Below are 17,425 nucleotides of genomic sequence, written 5' to 3'. Positions count from 1 at the left end.
GCCAAGGTGGATTTTCTGTTTCATTCATTAGTTAGAAGAATAGAAGTTCTAATTGTCCTAACAGTTGGAATTTTCCTTTCATATTTACAAGTGCACAGGGGAGGAGTTTCATCTTTCTTCCAAAAAAGGAGGTATATAGTTGAATGTAAACGTGTTGTGTGGGAATGTTACTTGTCTTCCCTTCAACCTGTTCAAGGAAGTGATTTTTAAAAGAGACTTTACATTGTATTAAATAAAAAAAATTATCATACTAACTTGTCTAATGAGTCAGATCCACATGGGAAATGTGTTTAGCTACAAAACCAACAAATATGGCAGAAATAATGCTACTACAATGTTCTCCCTTTTCAGTTTAGAATGTGAAGAAACTGAGGTTTTCCTCAATAAATGCTATTGATTTTGCAGGTGTAATATGTTTTTGCCTTAGAATCTAATTCTTGTCGAAGTTGTCTAAATTGCCTTTTTTTTTTTTGCTGTTATGGATTTCAGTTTATTGGCAGTGCCATTAGCACATTTTTGTGGAAGCTCTTTGTTGCAAGCAAAACTTCATTAAAATCAATATTTCCTATGTATATTGCTGTATTTCTACTGGTGAGCAATACTGTGGCTCATTTTTAATCATAAAAATGTCATTAGAGCTCACGTTGCAGGTGTAGACTGAAGTCTGTTTCCTTTAGGAGGTAAAACAATTTGTAAAAATGTTCTTCGTATTCTAAATTAATTTTGCAATTCAGTATTTAAAATTCATATTAGCATTTTATTTCATTGTAGGTAATTTAAGTGATTTTCTAGCATGGACACTGTTGCTAGCCATAGTTGTCATCTTCTTCAGCAGCTACATGAACAGCGCATTCAGGGTCTTCTCTGTGACTGCATGCTGGTGGTAAAAGGTGTCTGCTTCAAAGCACACAAAAATGTATTAGCTGCTTTCAGTCAATATTTCAGGTATGTGACAGAAAATTCTTCTATTAAAAAAGTGAACTAAATGCTGTTGGTTGAGGTTTTCTCTGAGAAGGGTATTTTTTTCTGGTAGTTGCAGACTAAGTAACTGTTGGAGTATAAGGGGAAAAGTTAAATTTTTTGTCCAGAGCTAAATCTGTATCAAGTATTTAATGTAAATTAAAATGTGGCCATCCTCATTTATTTTCTATATATACATAGTTAACTACTGCACTATTTGAGTTTGGCATTTTCTTGATCCTTACTTGCTTATGGTGCCTCATACAATGAATTCTGGCATGGACTTGCATTCAGTATTTCAGTATGAAAAGACAACTTTATAAGGAGCATAGTATAGTACATGAACAGAGCCAGATAAGGGATATAATTGATGAAACAATTAACATTATCCGTCTCCAGATAATGTGAATTGTTTCATCACTTATATAGTCAAATTTTATTTTGAATATGTAAGTTATTATAGAACAGATTCTCAGAACAACATCTGTGTTTCAAAGTATACAGGTGGCCCATGAAGCCACATCACTTGTTTCTTTCCCCTCTGTATACCCCTCATTGATGCTTCAAATTTTGGGGGGATGCTGAGTCACACAACTTAGTGTTTTACATTAGTTACGAGTAGGCTGTTAGATCTGGCGGTTTTTAGACCTTGCTTCTTGAAACATCTGTAAAGCTTGACTACCAATGCTTATGTAAGAAAATTATTTTTATGTTAAGACCAGGGAAAAAAGGTGACAGGTTGTTTTTCCTTTTTCTCTCCTAGTGTTGTAATCCTGATGCTGAAGTGAAATTATGCTCAAAGACTGAATTTTTAAAGTAGTTAAAAAGAACTAGGCGCTCAACTCTTACTAAATTCAATAGGATATAAGTGACTAATTAATTTAGACTCTCAACCCAGATCTGTTCATTACAGTTCTGGTTTTAATTTAGATAGTATGGGCTGGATTTATGAAAGAATTTGGATGTGGGCACTGGCTTCAGAGTAGCATGTAAATATGAGGATAGGACCACTTAAGTATGGGGATGCATCTGAAACTCTGCATTTCTGAAGTTTAAGCCTAGACTCTCATTTGCTTAAGATATTTATAGCCTAGACTCTCATTTGCTTGATAATTATACTCACCTTTAAACAAAACCTAATTTGAGAGTTAACCCACAGAGAGGAATCATCAAGTTCAGGGCATTTCCTAGTGTAGGAAAATAGCTACATAGGAGTGACCTGACCCCATTTATATATCACCACTTAGTGTGAGAGTATCAGGTTAGAGACTGGCGGCTTTAATGGAAGGGTGTGAAATTCCTGACTGAGGCAGAGTAGGAACCCACTTAATCTAGGACTGGTTATGCATGTGAAGAACTACAGGTCTGATGCTAAGAATACTGTACATCAAAGAGTAAGAAGTTTTGTGAACTCGGACACATCAAGGATTCAATGACAATTCAGTGGATATTGGTTGGACTGCTGGTTTAAGTTCATGTATTTGTACTCTTCGTTGTTCTTTTACTTGGTTCTCATCCAGTACCAGTAAGAAAAATACTATTTTTGGATATGAGAGAATAATTGAAAATAATGCCATCTTCTTGTTTACTATTACCATCCTCTCATCTACTTGTGGAGAAAGAGCTAACAAGAACTTTAATAAGGTTTACTGATAAAGTTTGACAGACGAGCTCAGTTGCCAGAAGAGAATAGTTTAGCTGACTTTGAGATGTCGTCTTTTTACTGTAAAGTTTCTCATGTCCTGTTTCATTTGCCATGATGGAAGGAGAAACACTATTCTGAGTCAACCAACTTTTGCAAACAGTCCATAAATACACCACTGCACCTAACATGTAAAGAACACTGGATAGGAAACCACAAGTGTAGGGTGTGATTTCAAAACATTAAAAAAAATAGAAAATTAACGTTATATAAAGGATCATTTGCTTTGATTTATACTAATATGTAAGACAAGTAATTGAGCAGTTTTGAGACGTTCATCTGCAAAACCACAGCAATCTAGATAAGTTCTTATAGGGTAAATAGTTGTTTCGTACCAGGCAGTCTGTTTGAGGTGTATGTGTATTTTTTTATAAAAGTGTTTGTGAATTGTTTGTGTTTGGATATTTGCCTTATCAGGACCCTCTTCCAGAATTCTTCAGGCCAGAAGAATGATGTCTTTCACTTGGACATTAAAAATGTAGGTGGGATAGGCCAAATCTTGGACTTCATGTACACCTCTCACCTGGATCTTAGCCAGGACAATGTACAAGCTATGTTGGATATTGCGCAGTGTCTCCAAGTGCAAAATGTGCTGAACATTTGCCACACTTTTTTAAAATCTTCTGCAGCTGTAGAGCAAACAGCCAGCATGCCTTGTAATAGTGTATTTTCGCTGCAGAATACTTTGACTGCAGATACTAGCTGTGCCAATGACAGTTATGGAACAAACCTATTGCATGAATGCTCATCTGACACACAAGCTAATAAAGTCTTGGCTGACCACCATTCTCATGCGTCGCAGTCTGTTAATCTTCACACACCCTCAGGTGATGTACAGAAACCACCACAAGACTCCTTAGATGGCAACTGCACAGAGCTTCCATTTAAACAACCAAATTACTATTACAAACTACGCAACTTTTACAGTAAACAGTTCTATAAGCAAAATGCTTGCTCTAATCATGAAAGAGTAGCAGAACAATCCTTTTCTTACAACACGTCTACAGAAATAAACATAGTAGAGAATAATTCTTGTACTGTCAATCACTCTGAGTGTATTCTGGAAACCTCTGATCATTTACCATCAAACTTTCTGGTTCAGTCCGTGAATGAAGCTGCCTCAGATCAAGATACAGAAAGCACGCTTATGCAGCCGACCAAACAGATGCGGCTGAAAAAGGCAATACACCTCAAAAAGTTAAATTTTCTAAGATCTCAGAAATCTGCAGAGCAGCCGCCTGAGCCTAAAAGAGATGACAGTAGAGTAACAGGAGTAACTGAATCTGTAAATGAAAGTACCATGGATGTGACAAATGTTAGAGTTACTGAAGAAAAAGAAGCTGAAGATTTAGTGAATTCTGAGAATTTTGAACAAACTGTTGAAATTGAAAGATCTCAAGGTCCTTTGGAACAAGAAGGGCAATCACAGAATCTTCAGTCGCAAAGGCAATATACTTGTGAATTATGTGGGAAGGCTTTCAAACATCCAAGCAATTTGGAGCTCCATAAAAGGTCTCATACAGGTACAGTTATCAATAACTTGGTCTGCAGACCAAATATTTCAATTAAAGAGCATGTCTTGCAGTATGTTTTGATTCAGAGATGCTGGTTAAGGGTCTAATTGTAAAAGGTTGTGGTTTTGGGTTATTTTAAAATGAATAATCATACAGGAATAAAGACTGTAAGACTGAGTTTAGCTGAGAGTTGTATTAAAGATTGCTCCTTCATATTTGTTTTCTCAGGGTTCTTTTTGAAAAAGCACGTTGTGTGATATTTCAATGAAAATTTTATTTTTGTCTTACATTTAGAAGAGGGGTTTCTAGTCAGTTTGTCAGATGGCCCAGAAGTCTGAGTCAGATAACAATGAAAAGTGTAAATGTATAGAAGACGATACTACAACTGTTATAGATGACCTCAGTTCTCTCTGATCATATATTCATTGTAAGATACAAGTGATTAGGGCATGGTGGTAATTTCTTTTTAACCTGTAGAAATATGCTTTATAATTAATTTATACTTTTTTCCTAGTGTAAACAACTTTCATTGCATTTACCTAGAGAGTAATGCTCTTGCAGATAAGTAGGCTGCAGAGTGAATGGGAATTCTGAATTTACTTTGTATTAAAAACTCACAGGGTAATATTATTTTTAAACCCAGCATAGATTTATTTCTAAGTATCTTTTTATTCTTGTGAAAAACAAGATCCAGTCTAACTTTAAATTAACTAGTTTTTCTGCTCAATTTAACCAACAAGTTCTATTGTATTTCTACAACTTCAGATATGTTTTTTTAAAAAGGGTTTTTAAGTATTACCTTAGCTAGTCAGGTAACACCACTGATTCCAAGTCTTTGAGATGGCATTATTCCATGATTAAGCTGTTGAATATTTTTTTACTTTCTTTTTCCCTGTATTAAATATACTAATGCATCTCTCTCAATCTTGTCAAATAAATATCACTTAGCAAATGAGCATACATATATCAGTACTTTGACAGTAAATATGAATCCCTTTTAGCAGTGATCCTAGACTCAGTTTTGTTGTTGCTTTTGTTCTCTACTTGTCTGAGTATACATTGGATTCAGGAATTCCATGCAGCTTTTCATATACCATGTTGTTCCAATAGTTTTCAAAAAACTCCAGACTTGAATGCTACTTAATGTGGCATTAACGTTCTATAGATGTGCTAAACTGACAAAGACCCTAAGTTTAACAAATAATAAGCACATCAAAGAAGGATGGAAAAACTGAGGCAAGAATATGACTAGATATGCCTGTTTGCTTGCCTGTTATTTTTGGGTCTTTTTAATTTGTTTTTAAATATCCAACTAGTGCAAAAAGAGTACTTGGAAAATTGCAGTGGATAGCGATGAGGATGTTAATATAGGAAGGATCTGTAGCTGAAGGTACAGGGCACATCTGAATCATTAACATTAGGTATACTGGTAAGTAATGTAAGTGTATGCTAAAAGCCATTTCCATTCATCTTGCCACTTCAGAAAGCATAGCAAATTGCTAGCTAATCCATTTTATTTAAAAACATTCATTTTCTAGAACTGAGCAGGAAAGTTAGCAAGCATTTAAGTATTACAGTGCTTACTGAAAGTCCTCCAAATCTGCTTTTGCTGAAGAGATGAAGGAAGCAAGTTACTAAAATGGACCTTTCACAATGGCAAGCCAGTTTTTAACCCACAAATGACAACTCTTTCAGCGTAAGTGCTGTGGTGGCGTGGTTGTTGAGAAAAAGCACATGTCAAATTCTCTGTCCCTGAACACTAGGAGCTCCTAAAGAATTGACAGGTTAACATGGTTGCATTGATGAGTTGTCTATGTGAAGGACAGTTCTTGGGTTGGGTTGTGTAGCTGTTTTAATTGTATTGCTAGCGGATATTTAAAGGAATCTCTAAATAGAGCTTATTGCATTAACTTTAAGATTGATTTTGACTTGGCTGAATGTTTTTTATTAGATTGATGTGTCTGAAGAAAATGAAGCAAATATATCTCTCTCATACAGTACTTACCTATCCAGGAACATCCAGTGTTTTGGTTGTTTTTAAAAATATTTTCAGGAAACATCTCAACCCCGCCCCCAGTCCCATGGAAAGAACTCTTGGCAGGATGGAAAACAACAGGAGCATAGTTACACTGTCATGTAATACACTGTTGATCCTCAGCCTTTTTATTCTGAGCTTTGCTTGAGCAAGTTGCCAGCATTCCATGTCTTAGTGGGTCTTGCTCCTCGCCTTTGTGATCTCTTCAGGAACACTGTTTCTGCCTTCATGCCTTTCTCCTCTGGAGGTGACACACCACTGCCTTGATCCCACTACTGTGTACTTCATCTCTTCTTGCACAGTGTTGAATAAGGAGGATGCAACAGAAGATAGAAAACACAAGACAGTCCAAGGGCTCAAAAGTAAAGTCCCCTGGATGTTTGTTTAACCATTGTCTTAATTGTAGTTCAGTTACTACTTTTCCCCAAATTTTCTCTATTGCTTTTGATCCAGCTGTGGTCTTTGAGAAGATTAGTGTTCTCAGATACGGTTTTTGGTTTGGAATTTAATGACAATCATAGAATCATAGAATAATTTAGATTAGAATAGACCTCTGGAGGTCATCTAATCCAATCTTCTGCTCAAGGCAGGTCAGATTAGATTGGGTTGGTTTGCTCATGACCTTGTGTGGTCAAATTTTGGATATCTCCAAGGTCAGAGATTCCACAAGCTCTCCAGGCAACCAGTTCCAGTGTTTGACCACCCTCATGGGGTAAAAGATTCTTTTCCTGTATGTAATCAGAATTTCTCATGATCTAACTTGTGTCTGTCACCTCTTGTCCTATCACTATGTACCTTCAAGAACAACCTGGTTGCATGTCTTCCCATGATATATAGACAGCAGTATGATTTCCTGTTTGCCTTCTCTTAAGGCTCCAGATATGGTCTCACCAATGATAGGTAGAGAAGAATCACCTTCAGCTTGCTAGCTGCACTCTTACTAATACGCCTTAGGAAGCAATTAGCCTCACTTTACCTGAAGGATGCTACAACACTATGAGTAATCTAGTATTTCTGCTAGAATTCATTCTTGGAATAGGCTACTTGATATGCCTGGTGGTTTGGAATTCTATGCAGATGCAGAATTGTTCTCCAAAAACTAATTTGATGTTTCTTTTCAAACAAAACTTTTTTTGTTTTATCTTTATCATGGGGAAAAAGACTCCAACTCTTTTTGTACATCAGCACAGTTAAAATGAGGCTGCATCCAGCCTACTACAACAATAGTTTTGAGAAATTTGAGCCTCTAATTCCCTCCCTCCCCCTCTGGTTATTTCAGGGTGGATTTCTGTTCAGGTAATAGTCTTTGTGTCAACAGTAACTTTTTTTTTTTTTGCTGTTGGTAATTTCTGCAGAAATTGCTACTAGTGGTTTTTATCCTCTATTTGAAATTACCTTGATGCTTTTACAGTTGTGAGAAGCCTTCTGAGTTGCCACAGGCTCCCTGTTGGTTTCATTTATATTTGCGTTGACAGTACCAGAATTTTTAGTGTTTTGCAAATTTAGAGCCATAATGAAATCAAGCCTCAGTGCTCTTTATGGTTGAGTTATTGGTTTCTTAATTTTTATCTTTAATTGAATAAAAGCTTTCTTGAAACTGCCATAAGATTTCTATTCTTCCTTAAGTACAAAAAGTAGATTTAGCCTCAAGTTGTCACAATAACTGCCGAGACTGGCATCTGTGAAGCCACATAAGTGTGTGTGTTTACTCTGTGCTTTAAAATCTGAGAGAATTGCATTTAGTCCTTGATCCTAAAATCTGTTGAAAGAACATCACCTGTATTTGGCAGCAGGGAAGGAAAATGGAACCTCAACACCTGGATATTGTAGATGTTGCTCGTAACAACAATGGAGGAAGAATACTGATGTAGAGAATACTTGCTGGAAGAGAAGGCTACAAATAGCCGAGAGCTGTTCTGTAAAATCAGGAAAATTATGATTAAAGAAGTAAATAAAAATCTTCAGACAGGTTTTGAATCGGCACCAAGATGAAACACAGTGTAAGATCTCTTTTTCCTTCTGGAAATATCTGCATTAAAAATCACAAGGATTTACATTAATTCTTTCACTTCCCTGTACCTATGGGCCAGATTATATATGTCCTTTTAAAGTACAGTTAGACTCATGAAAATATCATTAGAAGTCTGACTGACATTGAAGTCAGTGGTATTTCAGCATTATTACGGTTTTAAAAATTCTAGAAGAGGCACAGAGATTTTTATCACAGTGTAAAAACTAGGAAACTAAGAACTACACAGGGAAAAAAATTATGAAGTACTGTAGAGGAGAAAAAGTGATTAGAAAATGATACTTGTCTCAAATTGACAGCTAGAGGATTGAAGTATTGTGCAGTCGCATTCTAGATTGACAGTCAAGTTATTTTGAAAAGCTAAGTGGACTGCACTAGTTTTTTACTAAAGCTGCTCATATGTTTTTGGAGATTCAAGAATACCAGTTTTATATGTGTAAATTCAGATTTTTGGAGCAAAATACTTGGGTTAATTATCAGATACTCTTACATAGGATGAGAATTTGAAGGCAAATATGTATTTGCTGGAAGTGAATGGCTACGTGCTGATCAGAAGTGTATGGTACACATTGAACAGAGAAAACAGAATCCTTCCAAATTAGCTTCTCTGCATTCCTTATTCTTTTGAAGAGTGGGCCTTTGTGTGTACAAGTGGAAAAACTGGTGCACTTCCCATAGCTTTTGGTGTTGTAGGACCTTGTCATCTGTTCTGTCCTTCCTGGAGGTATGGTACCCCTTTCATTTGGAAAAAAAGTATTTTTAAAAAACTTACAAAACACTCGTATTCATATCAAAACTCTTCTACATACTTGTTTTGAGAGGTAAATTCTGTTTCTGAGCAAGCCTGCCTTGTAAGCTTAATGGTAAATGCTGTAGTTCCCTCTTGAATTTCCCCTTAAATATATGGGTAAGTGTTCTTTTGGGGATATTTTTACTCTTACATTACATGTTTTAAAAGGAAGTGTACCGATTTAAACATTTGTATTTTATTGCAACTATTAGAAGTTCTATGTTCTGTTTCTTCTCCTTTTAGGTGAGAAACCTTTTGAATGTAACATTTGTGGGAAACACTTCTCACAGGTGGGAATATTTTATATTATGGTACTTAACCTTGAAAATGAAATGCATCTATGTGTTGATTCTAAAAATAAACTTTGTTTTAAGTCTGTAGATATTTTTTGTTCAAAGACGGACTTGACTTTAGGGATAAAATATTAAAATGTCTTATCTGAAAATAACATGTTAAATATTTTAGATTTCTTTGATATTTTTTGTACCTTTGATTCTGTCTGCTCTCAGTAGATGTGTTATGTGTTTTACTTTCAAATGAATGTTTAACTGTACAGAGCCACAACTATATTTGAAATACAGAAAACGTTCATTCTCAGACTATGCTTTTGCCTCATGCTTAGGGATATGTTGTGAATAGTATTTTTAAAGTGTCTGCAAAAAATACAGGTTAGTATTTTATATAGTGTTTTATTCACAGTACAGTTTCATCTTCCTAAATGGCATAAATTATTAAGCAGATTATTTTGAGTCAGTTTCCTTCTATGGAGAAGAATAGCACAGTCTTTCTGAAGTGACAAAACTCAGCTATGATTTAAAAAAAACCTCTCGTGAAATTCCCTAACTTACATACAGGGCCTAAGCTTTAGCTGTCTTAATTTGCCCTCCAATGCTTGCTTACTGTTCTGGGTACAACAATTCATTTGTATTTCTACAAATTTGATGCCTAGTTGTCTCACGTTTCCAAAATGTCTATTTCTTTTCTATTTTCTTGGTTGGAATATGTGCATCTAAGTACAGGAGACAATACAGGTGCATAATTTTATACTAAGATTAAATAATAATTATGATTGAGTAACTTTGGTCTTTCTTATGGTTTAAGGATTAGAATTATGTGGTCTTTGTCTACCCACCTACCAGTGCTTGTGCTTCTCTTGCTCCAGTTTTGCAGTCCACCAGTGGGACTTCTTTGACCCATGAATCTGATGCAGTTGCATCCTCCACTCTGTTACTAAATACGAATATAACACTGCATCCAGTGAGCAATACTGTTTCATCATGCTTTTCAAGCCATTTGAGCAAAACTGGGTCTGCTTATCAGGCAAAGAAAGTGCATTTTCCTTCCTTTTGATGGCTGAACTTCTAGTTATTAAAGGAAAAAAGTGGGTATTTCCAAATTCCATTAAAAGTACTTTTGGCAAATGGAGTGGTATTCTCTACCGTTACTGTAGGGGAAGAGGGAATAAAAAAGCTTCACACGCTCAGAGCATATGACAGGCATGACAAACTCTTCATGCAACATGCATTGCTCCTCTTTAACTAAAAACAATCAAAAACCCCAACAAAACCGGAAATTTCTGCTTTTTAATTTAAAGAGCTTCCCTCCCCTTTACCTCACTTGCCTGAACGTATAGGTAGATACATATTGATGGATAATACCTATGTGTCCAGAATATGAGCCATAGCATTCAGCTTGTGTGCTGCAGTTCTTTCTCTGGTTGTAAAAGGGAACTTGCGTACTTCTGAGGTACTTGCTTTTGAATCGTGCAAATAAGTAAGACTCCACCTACCAGAAAGTAAGATGCAAGGGTAATTACTATCTCCTTTTTGCTTAAAAGACCATCTCCAATCTTGTTCTTGGTCTTCTCAGTCTGCAGGAACAGATATAGTAACACTTTCCTTATTTAAGTCTTCATGTCCTGTGCTTTTGAGACAATGCAGTTGTTGTGCCTGGTAGTATTTCTGCTTCTGCTGAATGTAACTGATAATCTGTGTGTTGGAATGTGAAACAGAAAATGAGGAAAGTAGGGAAAATTGACATAGGAACTCATAGTCTGGAACAAATAACCCTAAAATGTCTTTGATTTTTGGAGAAAAAGGTGCCTTTTGTACTTCCAAGCCTGCATCTTCCCTTCCTACTAGTATACAGCTTGTTGCTCTGTGGTCCTTCTCTGGCTGGTGATGCAGGATACCATGTCCTGACTGCCTCCTTCTGCAGAGCTTCTTTTGGGGGACCATATGCATTAGTTCCTTCACTTTAAAAGCATGCCAGTTACAAATGGATGAAGTATAGCATATCTCTCTAGTCTCCAAATTCGTGAGGAGTGGTATGCAACCAGTGTCAGTAAGAGGATTCTTTTGACCTTTTTTTTTTTCTTTTACTGAAATGCTAGCGAAAGTCCTCTTCTGCTTTTTCATTGGGATGGCGTATTATGCTTTAACCAAGGTTGCGTACCACCTTAAAAGTGTAGGAAGAATACAAGTTACTGATGTTGTCACCTTTTTTTTGTCTCAGGACAGTTAATAACAAGCTTTTGCCCTCATTAGGAGGAAGTGACATAGGCTTGTAATAAAGAAATGGATCTACTTGCTACTCTGTGTAAAATGTTTTTATTCTGGATATGGGAACTATTTCAGAATAATTGTTGCCCTTCAAATTCACCCTCTGTCTTTATCCAGAATAACTTTCAAATGCCTATGATAAGGTTTGGTTTGTGGCATGGATAGAGATAAAGGTTCTGTCTTTTGTATGTTTCTCGCAAATGCATCTCTGCATAAAATCCCTTGTCTTTGCAAAGCACAAATTGCTCCATGGAGAAGTCAGTTTAGTCTTCTCCTTCCTCAGAAATAGGTGCCTAATGCCTCTCTTTGATGCGTCTCTTTGAGTGGATTTCAGTATTACAAAGTTTGGCCTGAGAGAACAGTGGTTCAGTCATACTGTTGTCAGAAAGACTTTACAAGGGTTAAAGAAAGCTGTCTCAGGGTTCAGACAGTGATCCATTTAATATTGTCCTCTGTGTCTGTTTGCGTGTGTCTGCAGTACTTTAGTTCTGGTATATTATAAGCTGTGATTACAGTGATTGATCATCACAGGTAATTTATTATCTAAACGAGTGGGAAGAAATTACTGACAGGTAACATTTTTGTTGTCTTACTGTGACTAAAGAGGGCATGATAATCTTTGTATCCCCAATTTTCTTTCCTGATCGAAAGGACTTAATGTTCCTTTAGTGTACTTAGATAAAACCAGGCAGTTATCCACCAAAGAGAATGAAAGGGTTAAAAACTGCCTGTGGAAATATGCACACTTTATGGATCATCTGCAGTTCTTCTATCCAGACTAGCTGTATCTTGTGCTTTGAGAACTGGACTCTCAGTGGATTAGCCATTCAGAAGCACCAGTGGCTCTGAAAAAAAAAGAAGAGCTGGAATAAGAAACATGGTTTTGTCTAGCCATTATCTGGTTTGGCTGCTAGACTGGCATGATTTTTACAGGATTGGGAGAGGAAAGATACGTAATGAAAATTAGTTACCAATAATCCCATTTGTTCATTTGTGTACTCCTGTTCCATTTGCTTTTGATATGAGTAAATATTTATAGGTTTGGAGCATTTGGCACTCAGTATTTTACAGATTGAAAAAATGTTTACCCTGTTCTTTTCTTTTTAACCTCCTGGTAGGTGAATTCAGACATCCTAATGTAATAATATTTTATTTGTAGGACAGGAAAAATGAAACTAACATGAACCATATTACTAGTAAATTTTCTTCTTCACTGCAATCTGGATACTGTAATTTTCACTCATAACTGGATCTGTTTTCAACTATAGGTCTTTCTTTTTCCTTAGCATTTGATTCCAGGCTTTTTTTTCCCCCTATTCTTGTCAATGTATAATTGCATACATAAGCAATTTGGTCTTGAAGTACATGGTAATCTGTCTTTACTAGATAAGAATACTTGAGTTCCTACATGCTTTGTAGTCTTCACTGCCTTAGAATTAGGAATAAAAAGCCAGTCTCATGGTTTCCATCATTGTCTTTTTAACTGCATACAACAGGCTAGCTGAATTTAAATGTTTAAATTACTGTCCCTTCAGGCAGGTAATCTCCAGACACATTTACGACGACATTCTGGTGAAAAGCCATACATTTGTGAAATCTGTGGGAAAAGGTGAGTAGAATTGTTCATCCCAGTAAAGTTAACATGATAAAACTTGTTCATGTTTTCTTTAATCTTCATGATAAACTAAGGGCCAAGAGCTAAGGCAGCATGCTGCTCTGTTTTGTTTAAAAGACATTGGGTTTAAATGTGTACTGATGGGATTAAAATACATAAATGTCTGCAAGTGTGTTGTTGCAAGTCTCAGTAATAAGAGACATATTCAGTAAGACCACAGACTATTTTTTTTTTTTTATATTTTGGTACCTTTAGTTAAGGATATACTGTTGTGTGTAATTTGAAAAGTGTGAGTCACAATAGATCATGTGGGTTTGTACGTTTCCTTCACCTTTTTTTTTCATTATTTGGTCATATAATTTTTGTTACATTTTATGGGAATTATGAAGTATGGGAAACTTCACAAATTTAAGCAAAGCACTAAATATTTCTGCCTTCTGCTAACAGGTGACAGAAAATACACTAATTTAGGAGTAGCATTTGTACTTAAGTTAAATGCAGAATAAATTAGAAACATTAATGGTGAAAAGGGTTTTTTTGGTTTTTTTTTTATTTTTCTAGCATAAATTTAATTGGACATTGCCAGTTTCAAAATTATTTTCTTAAATGCATCCATTTAGGTATCTGTGTTTTAGATTTTAATCTTTGTTCAGAACACCAGGCATTCATTATAGTTGATTTCCACATGATACTCAGTTTAGGAGTATATGGGGCTTATAAAGACAGTGATTTGGTTTCTGCATTCTGTTACAGATTTGCTGCTTCTGGTGACGTTCAGCGTCATATTATTATTCATTCTGGAGAAAAGCCTCATCTGTGTGATATCTGTGGCAGAGGTATGTAAGAACCAAAGTTTCTGCCTCTGAGGTTTTTTGATTGAAATGTGAGGAGTAATTTTAATCTCAGTGTCTGTTATATTTTCCTAGGATTCAGTAACTTTAGTAATTTAAAGGAGCACAAAAAGACCCATACAGCAGATAAAGTATTTACCTGTGATGAATGTGGGAAGTCATTCAACATGCAACGAAAATTAGTAAAGCACAGAATTAGGCATACCGGAGAGAGACCATACAGCTGTTCAGCATGTGGTAAGATGTACCGTTCATAGCTTGGTTGTGTCTTTGTTTTTTAAATGATAAGTAAATTTTCCTATGTTAGCAGAATAACAATTAACAAAAATGATTTTAAATTAAAATACCATGTTGTGAAAGTTTTTCACAAAATCTTCTGTCTTGCATACTTCATAGTCTTCCCTTTGGTGTATTAAACTCCTTTAACTGTTGTAAATAAGTTCAAAAGTTAATTTCAGTTGAAGAATAGAGAAAGGAAATAAGAGGAATCAACATTGATTGTGTACATGTTTGCTAGAGAAGTACTGATACTAGCTGCTTCAAAAATTGATTTATTTTCAGTATAGTCCTTTCTGATGGAAAGCTAGGTTTGGTATCACTTGGCTGTCGATGGAATTTTTTCTTTTTTTTTTTCCCCAATTGAATACTGTTTGGATTTAACTGCATTCAACCACAGAGTTGATAATAACAACCTTTTGCTACTTTGCTTCTGGAATAAAATCAAAACTTGATTAATGCTTCATACCAGAGAACACCCGTTTTCAAAATCTGCTAGATAGGTCATGCTTCCAGGTGGTCTGAAAATTACTCTTCGATCGATGATTCATCCTTGTATAACATAGTTCTCAGAAATTGTGTTGTCTATCCTTATCTCATATGTTACATCACATCCTGCATACTACTTACTTTTCTGCCCTTAAGTGCTATTTCGGTATAATTTCATTCATGTTCTGAGGAATCAGCTTTGGAGGAGGGTAGCTCCATATGATAATGTCCACCTGCAGTATGTTTTATTTGTAATGTCCTGAGGCACAAGAAAAGCCAAAATTGTCAGGACGTCTTGCATCAGAGGGAAGAAATACAGACAGGCAGGATATGAAAGTATAAAGAAACAGTTGTGTTGTTGTCATTAAAATAGACTTATTTTCATCTTGTCTTGTAGTGGTCTTTTGATTATTTTTCATTTTAGCCAGGTCATGTTGCACTGAGAAGGTGAAAATTGTGCACAGAGGATCTGATCAATCATTAAGAAATCATTCGCATTATGCAAAAAATCCACGTATTATTCTAGTAATTTGTAATTTGTTACTGTTTAATGGCTTTTCTGAAGAGAAATCTGGGCAGTAGAATGAAAAGTATGATGCCAAAACCAGCGACTGCAGTTATACTAGGCTTTCAGATAAGAAAGTTCATTTTAGTTGGGATCTGTCCACACAAAATAAAATAAACTTTAACCTAGGTAAAATAAGATAAAATCACAAATAGGTACCAGCATATTTATACTGTTCTAAAAAATGTGAGGTGTCTGAATCACATAGCAATTCTGGAAATCGGTGGTCTCATGTTCTGCTTGTTCTTCTACACTTTGCCTTGGTTCAGCCTCAGACACTTTTTTCTTTGCAGTGTGGTAATTGAGCTTATTTGAGCCTATGGTTCTGAAAATAGGTAAACAGTTGAATATTTTATTGTATTCCAATATTTACGGCAATAAAAATTACAGTTTTGGCACATTGTCTGGCTAGAATATAAAAAATGGACTGCTGCATTACGTTAGTTCAAAGTTAACAAAAAAGCTAACTTTGTCAGTACTTTAAGAATAGTTCCTTGGTAATGAACAAACCATTACTTTCCATGATGCAATTCTCACTGGAGGAATATATTTAGAAGCTTATCAGCATACTGTTTTTCCAGACAGACGAATTAAATTGATTATTTTAAATTTTTTTTCCTGCATGAAGACTGATACAAACTGAGAGCACTCACAGCTTTCAAATACTAATGGCTATTCCTGTCTCTGGAGACAAAAACTAAAGCACTGGGCAACACAAGCTAGAAAATCTCATCAAGAAGAAGAAACAAGTCATTGAATTGTAAAAATAGATGGCACTTGTTTGAACCTGTTCTAGATAAACAAAGTACCACAATTGGGACATACCATACCTTATTATTTGATATTTTCTCTAATTAAAATATGTTTATGCACTTGTGTTAAGAACAGAATCTTAATACATCACTTCTGTCTTGCAGGGAAATGTTTTGCAGGCTCTGGTGACCTGCGTAGACATGTGAGGACTCATACAGGAGAAAAACCCTATACCTGTGAAACGTGTAACAAATGCTTCACTCGCTCTGCTGTTTTACGGCGGCACAAGAAAATGCATTGTAAAGCCACTGATGAAGGTCCAAACACCCTAGATGAATTTACTCAAGGGATTGAAACTTCTGATCTTGACAGATCTCAGAGTTCTGACTCTTTTGGCCAAGAAATGTCTGTTACATTGTTACCAGTGTCCGTTAAATTTCCCATTCGTCCAACTGCAAATTCAACTGAATTTGATAGTTCTGCGGATTCTTACTGTAAGTTGCGATCGATGATTCAACACCATGACTCAGCAAAACAACAGAAAGTGAATGTGGATTCAACTAAACTCCCAAAAGCTCAGACACAGCAAACTCCACCACCACCACCATATGCTTATGCAGATGTAGATGTATCTTCTGCAGAAGAACCCTTACAGTCTGATAATATTCCCATGATTCGTTCCTCTATGGTTAGCTTGGACAGTCATTGTAATGATCCACTAGGTAGTCGAACATCATCTGCTGCATACAAGAATAATGAAGGACCGTTCTTCTCCAGCATGACCCTCTGGGGTTTAGCTATGAAGACCTTGCAGAATGAAAGCGAATTGGAACAATGAGGGCTCAGGTGACTGTATCAAAACTTCTTAGAGGCATTTCATGCTAAAGTGATTGCGATTGCACTGCAGCATAGAGACATCAGAGCTAGTTTTTAGGCCAACTAGCTTGGATACTGGTAGAAATCAAGATATGCATGCCCAGAACCCAGTGTAGGCTGCCTTTACACTGCTTCTCAGCAAAGTTCAAATCTAGTTTCGAGGACCTTTGTTGTTCTGTGACTGCACTGTGTAGCTCATGTGTTGCCAGGATTTACTAAAATTTACCGTTTATTAAATTTACCATTTAACTTGGTATTTTTTACCTGATAATGGATGAAAGGATGGCCCAATGTCTAATTTCATTATATGGGTGCAGTTCAAGTATGGGTCATCAGAGTTGTGTAAGGGTGTAGATACAAAAAGAGGAAAATATTTAACAAATCCCTAGTGAACCTGAGTTTCAGTAGT

General features: G+C 35.9%; 1 protein-coding gene across 1 annotated transcript; it reads left to right on the top strand.

Moving 5' to 3' along the window:
• The first annotated feature begins 780 nt into the window (after nt 1-780).
• ZBTB49 (zinc finger and BTB domain containing 49) lies at nt 781-17,121 on the top strand. Its single transcript, XM_009815091.2, has 7 exons — nt 781-945; nt 3,080-4,185; nt 9,274-9,320; nt 13,127-13,200; nt 13,960-14,042; nt 14,133-14,294; nt 16,305-17,121. The coding sequence occupies exons 1-7, from the start codon at nt 794-796 to the stop codon at nt 16,976-16,978; spliced, it is 2,298 nt and encodes a 765-aa protein (XP_009813393.1). The 5' UTR covers nt 781-793; the 3' UTR covers nt 16,979-17,121.
• Nucleotides 17,122-17,425: the final 304 nt, after the last annotated feature.

This window comes from Gavia stellata, chromosome 5 (genome assembly GCF_030936135.1).
Source record: "Gavia stellata isolate bGavSte3 chromosome 5, bGavSte3.hap2, whole genome shotgun sequence".
Classification (NCBI taxonomy): Eukaryota; Metazoa; Chordata; class Aves; order Gaviiformes; family Gaviidae; genus Gavia; species Gavia stellata.
This window is presented reverse-complemented; position numbering and strand designations above follow the sequence as displayed.

Excerpts from the sequence above, each read along its gene's own strand:
- ZBTB49 (XM_009815091.2), top strand. The coding sequence starts at position 794 with ATGGACACTGTTGCTAGCCATAGTTGTCATCTTCTTCAGCAGCTACAT. Across the intron at positions 4,186-9,273 it reads CCATAAAAGGTCTCATACAG|GTGAGAAACCTTTTGAATGT; the intron begins GTACAGTTATCA and ends TTCTCCTTTTAG. Across the intron at positions 9,321-13,126 it reads GTGGGAAACACTTCTCACAG|GCAGGTAATCTCCAGACACA; the intron begins GTGGGAATATTT and ends CTGTCCCTTCAG.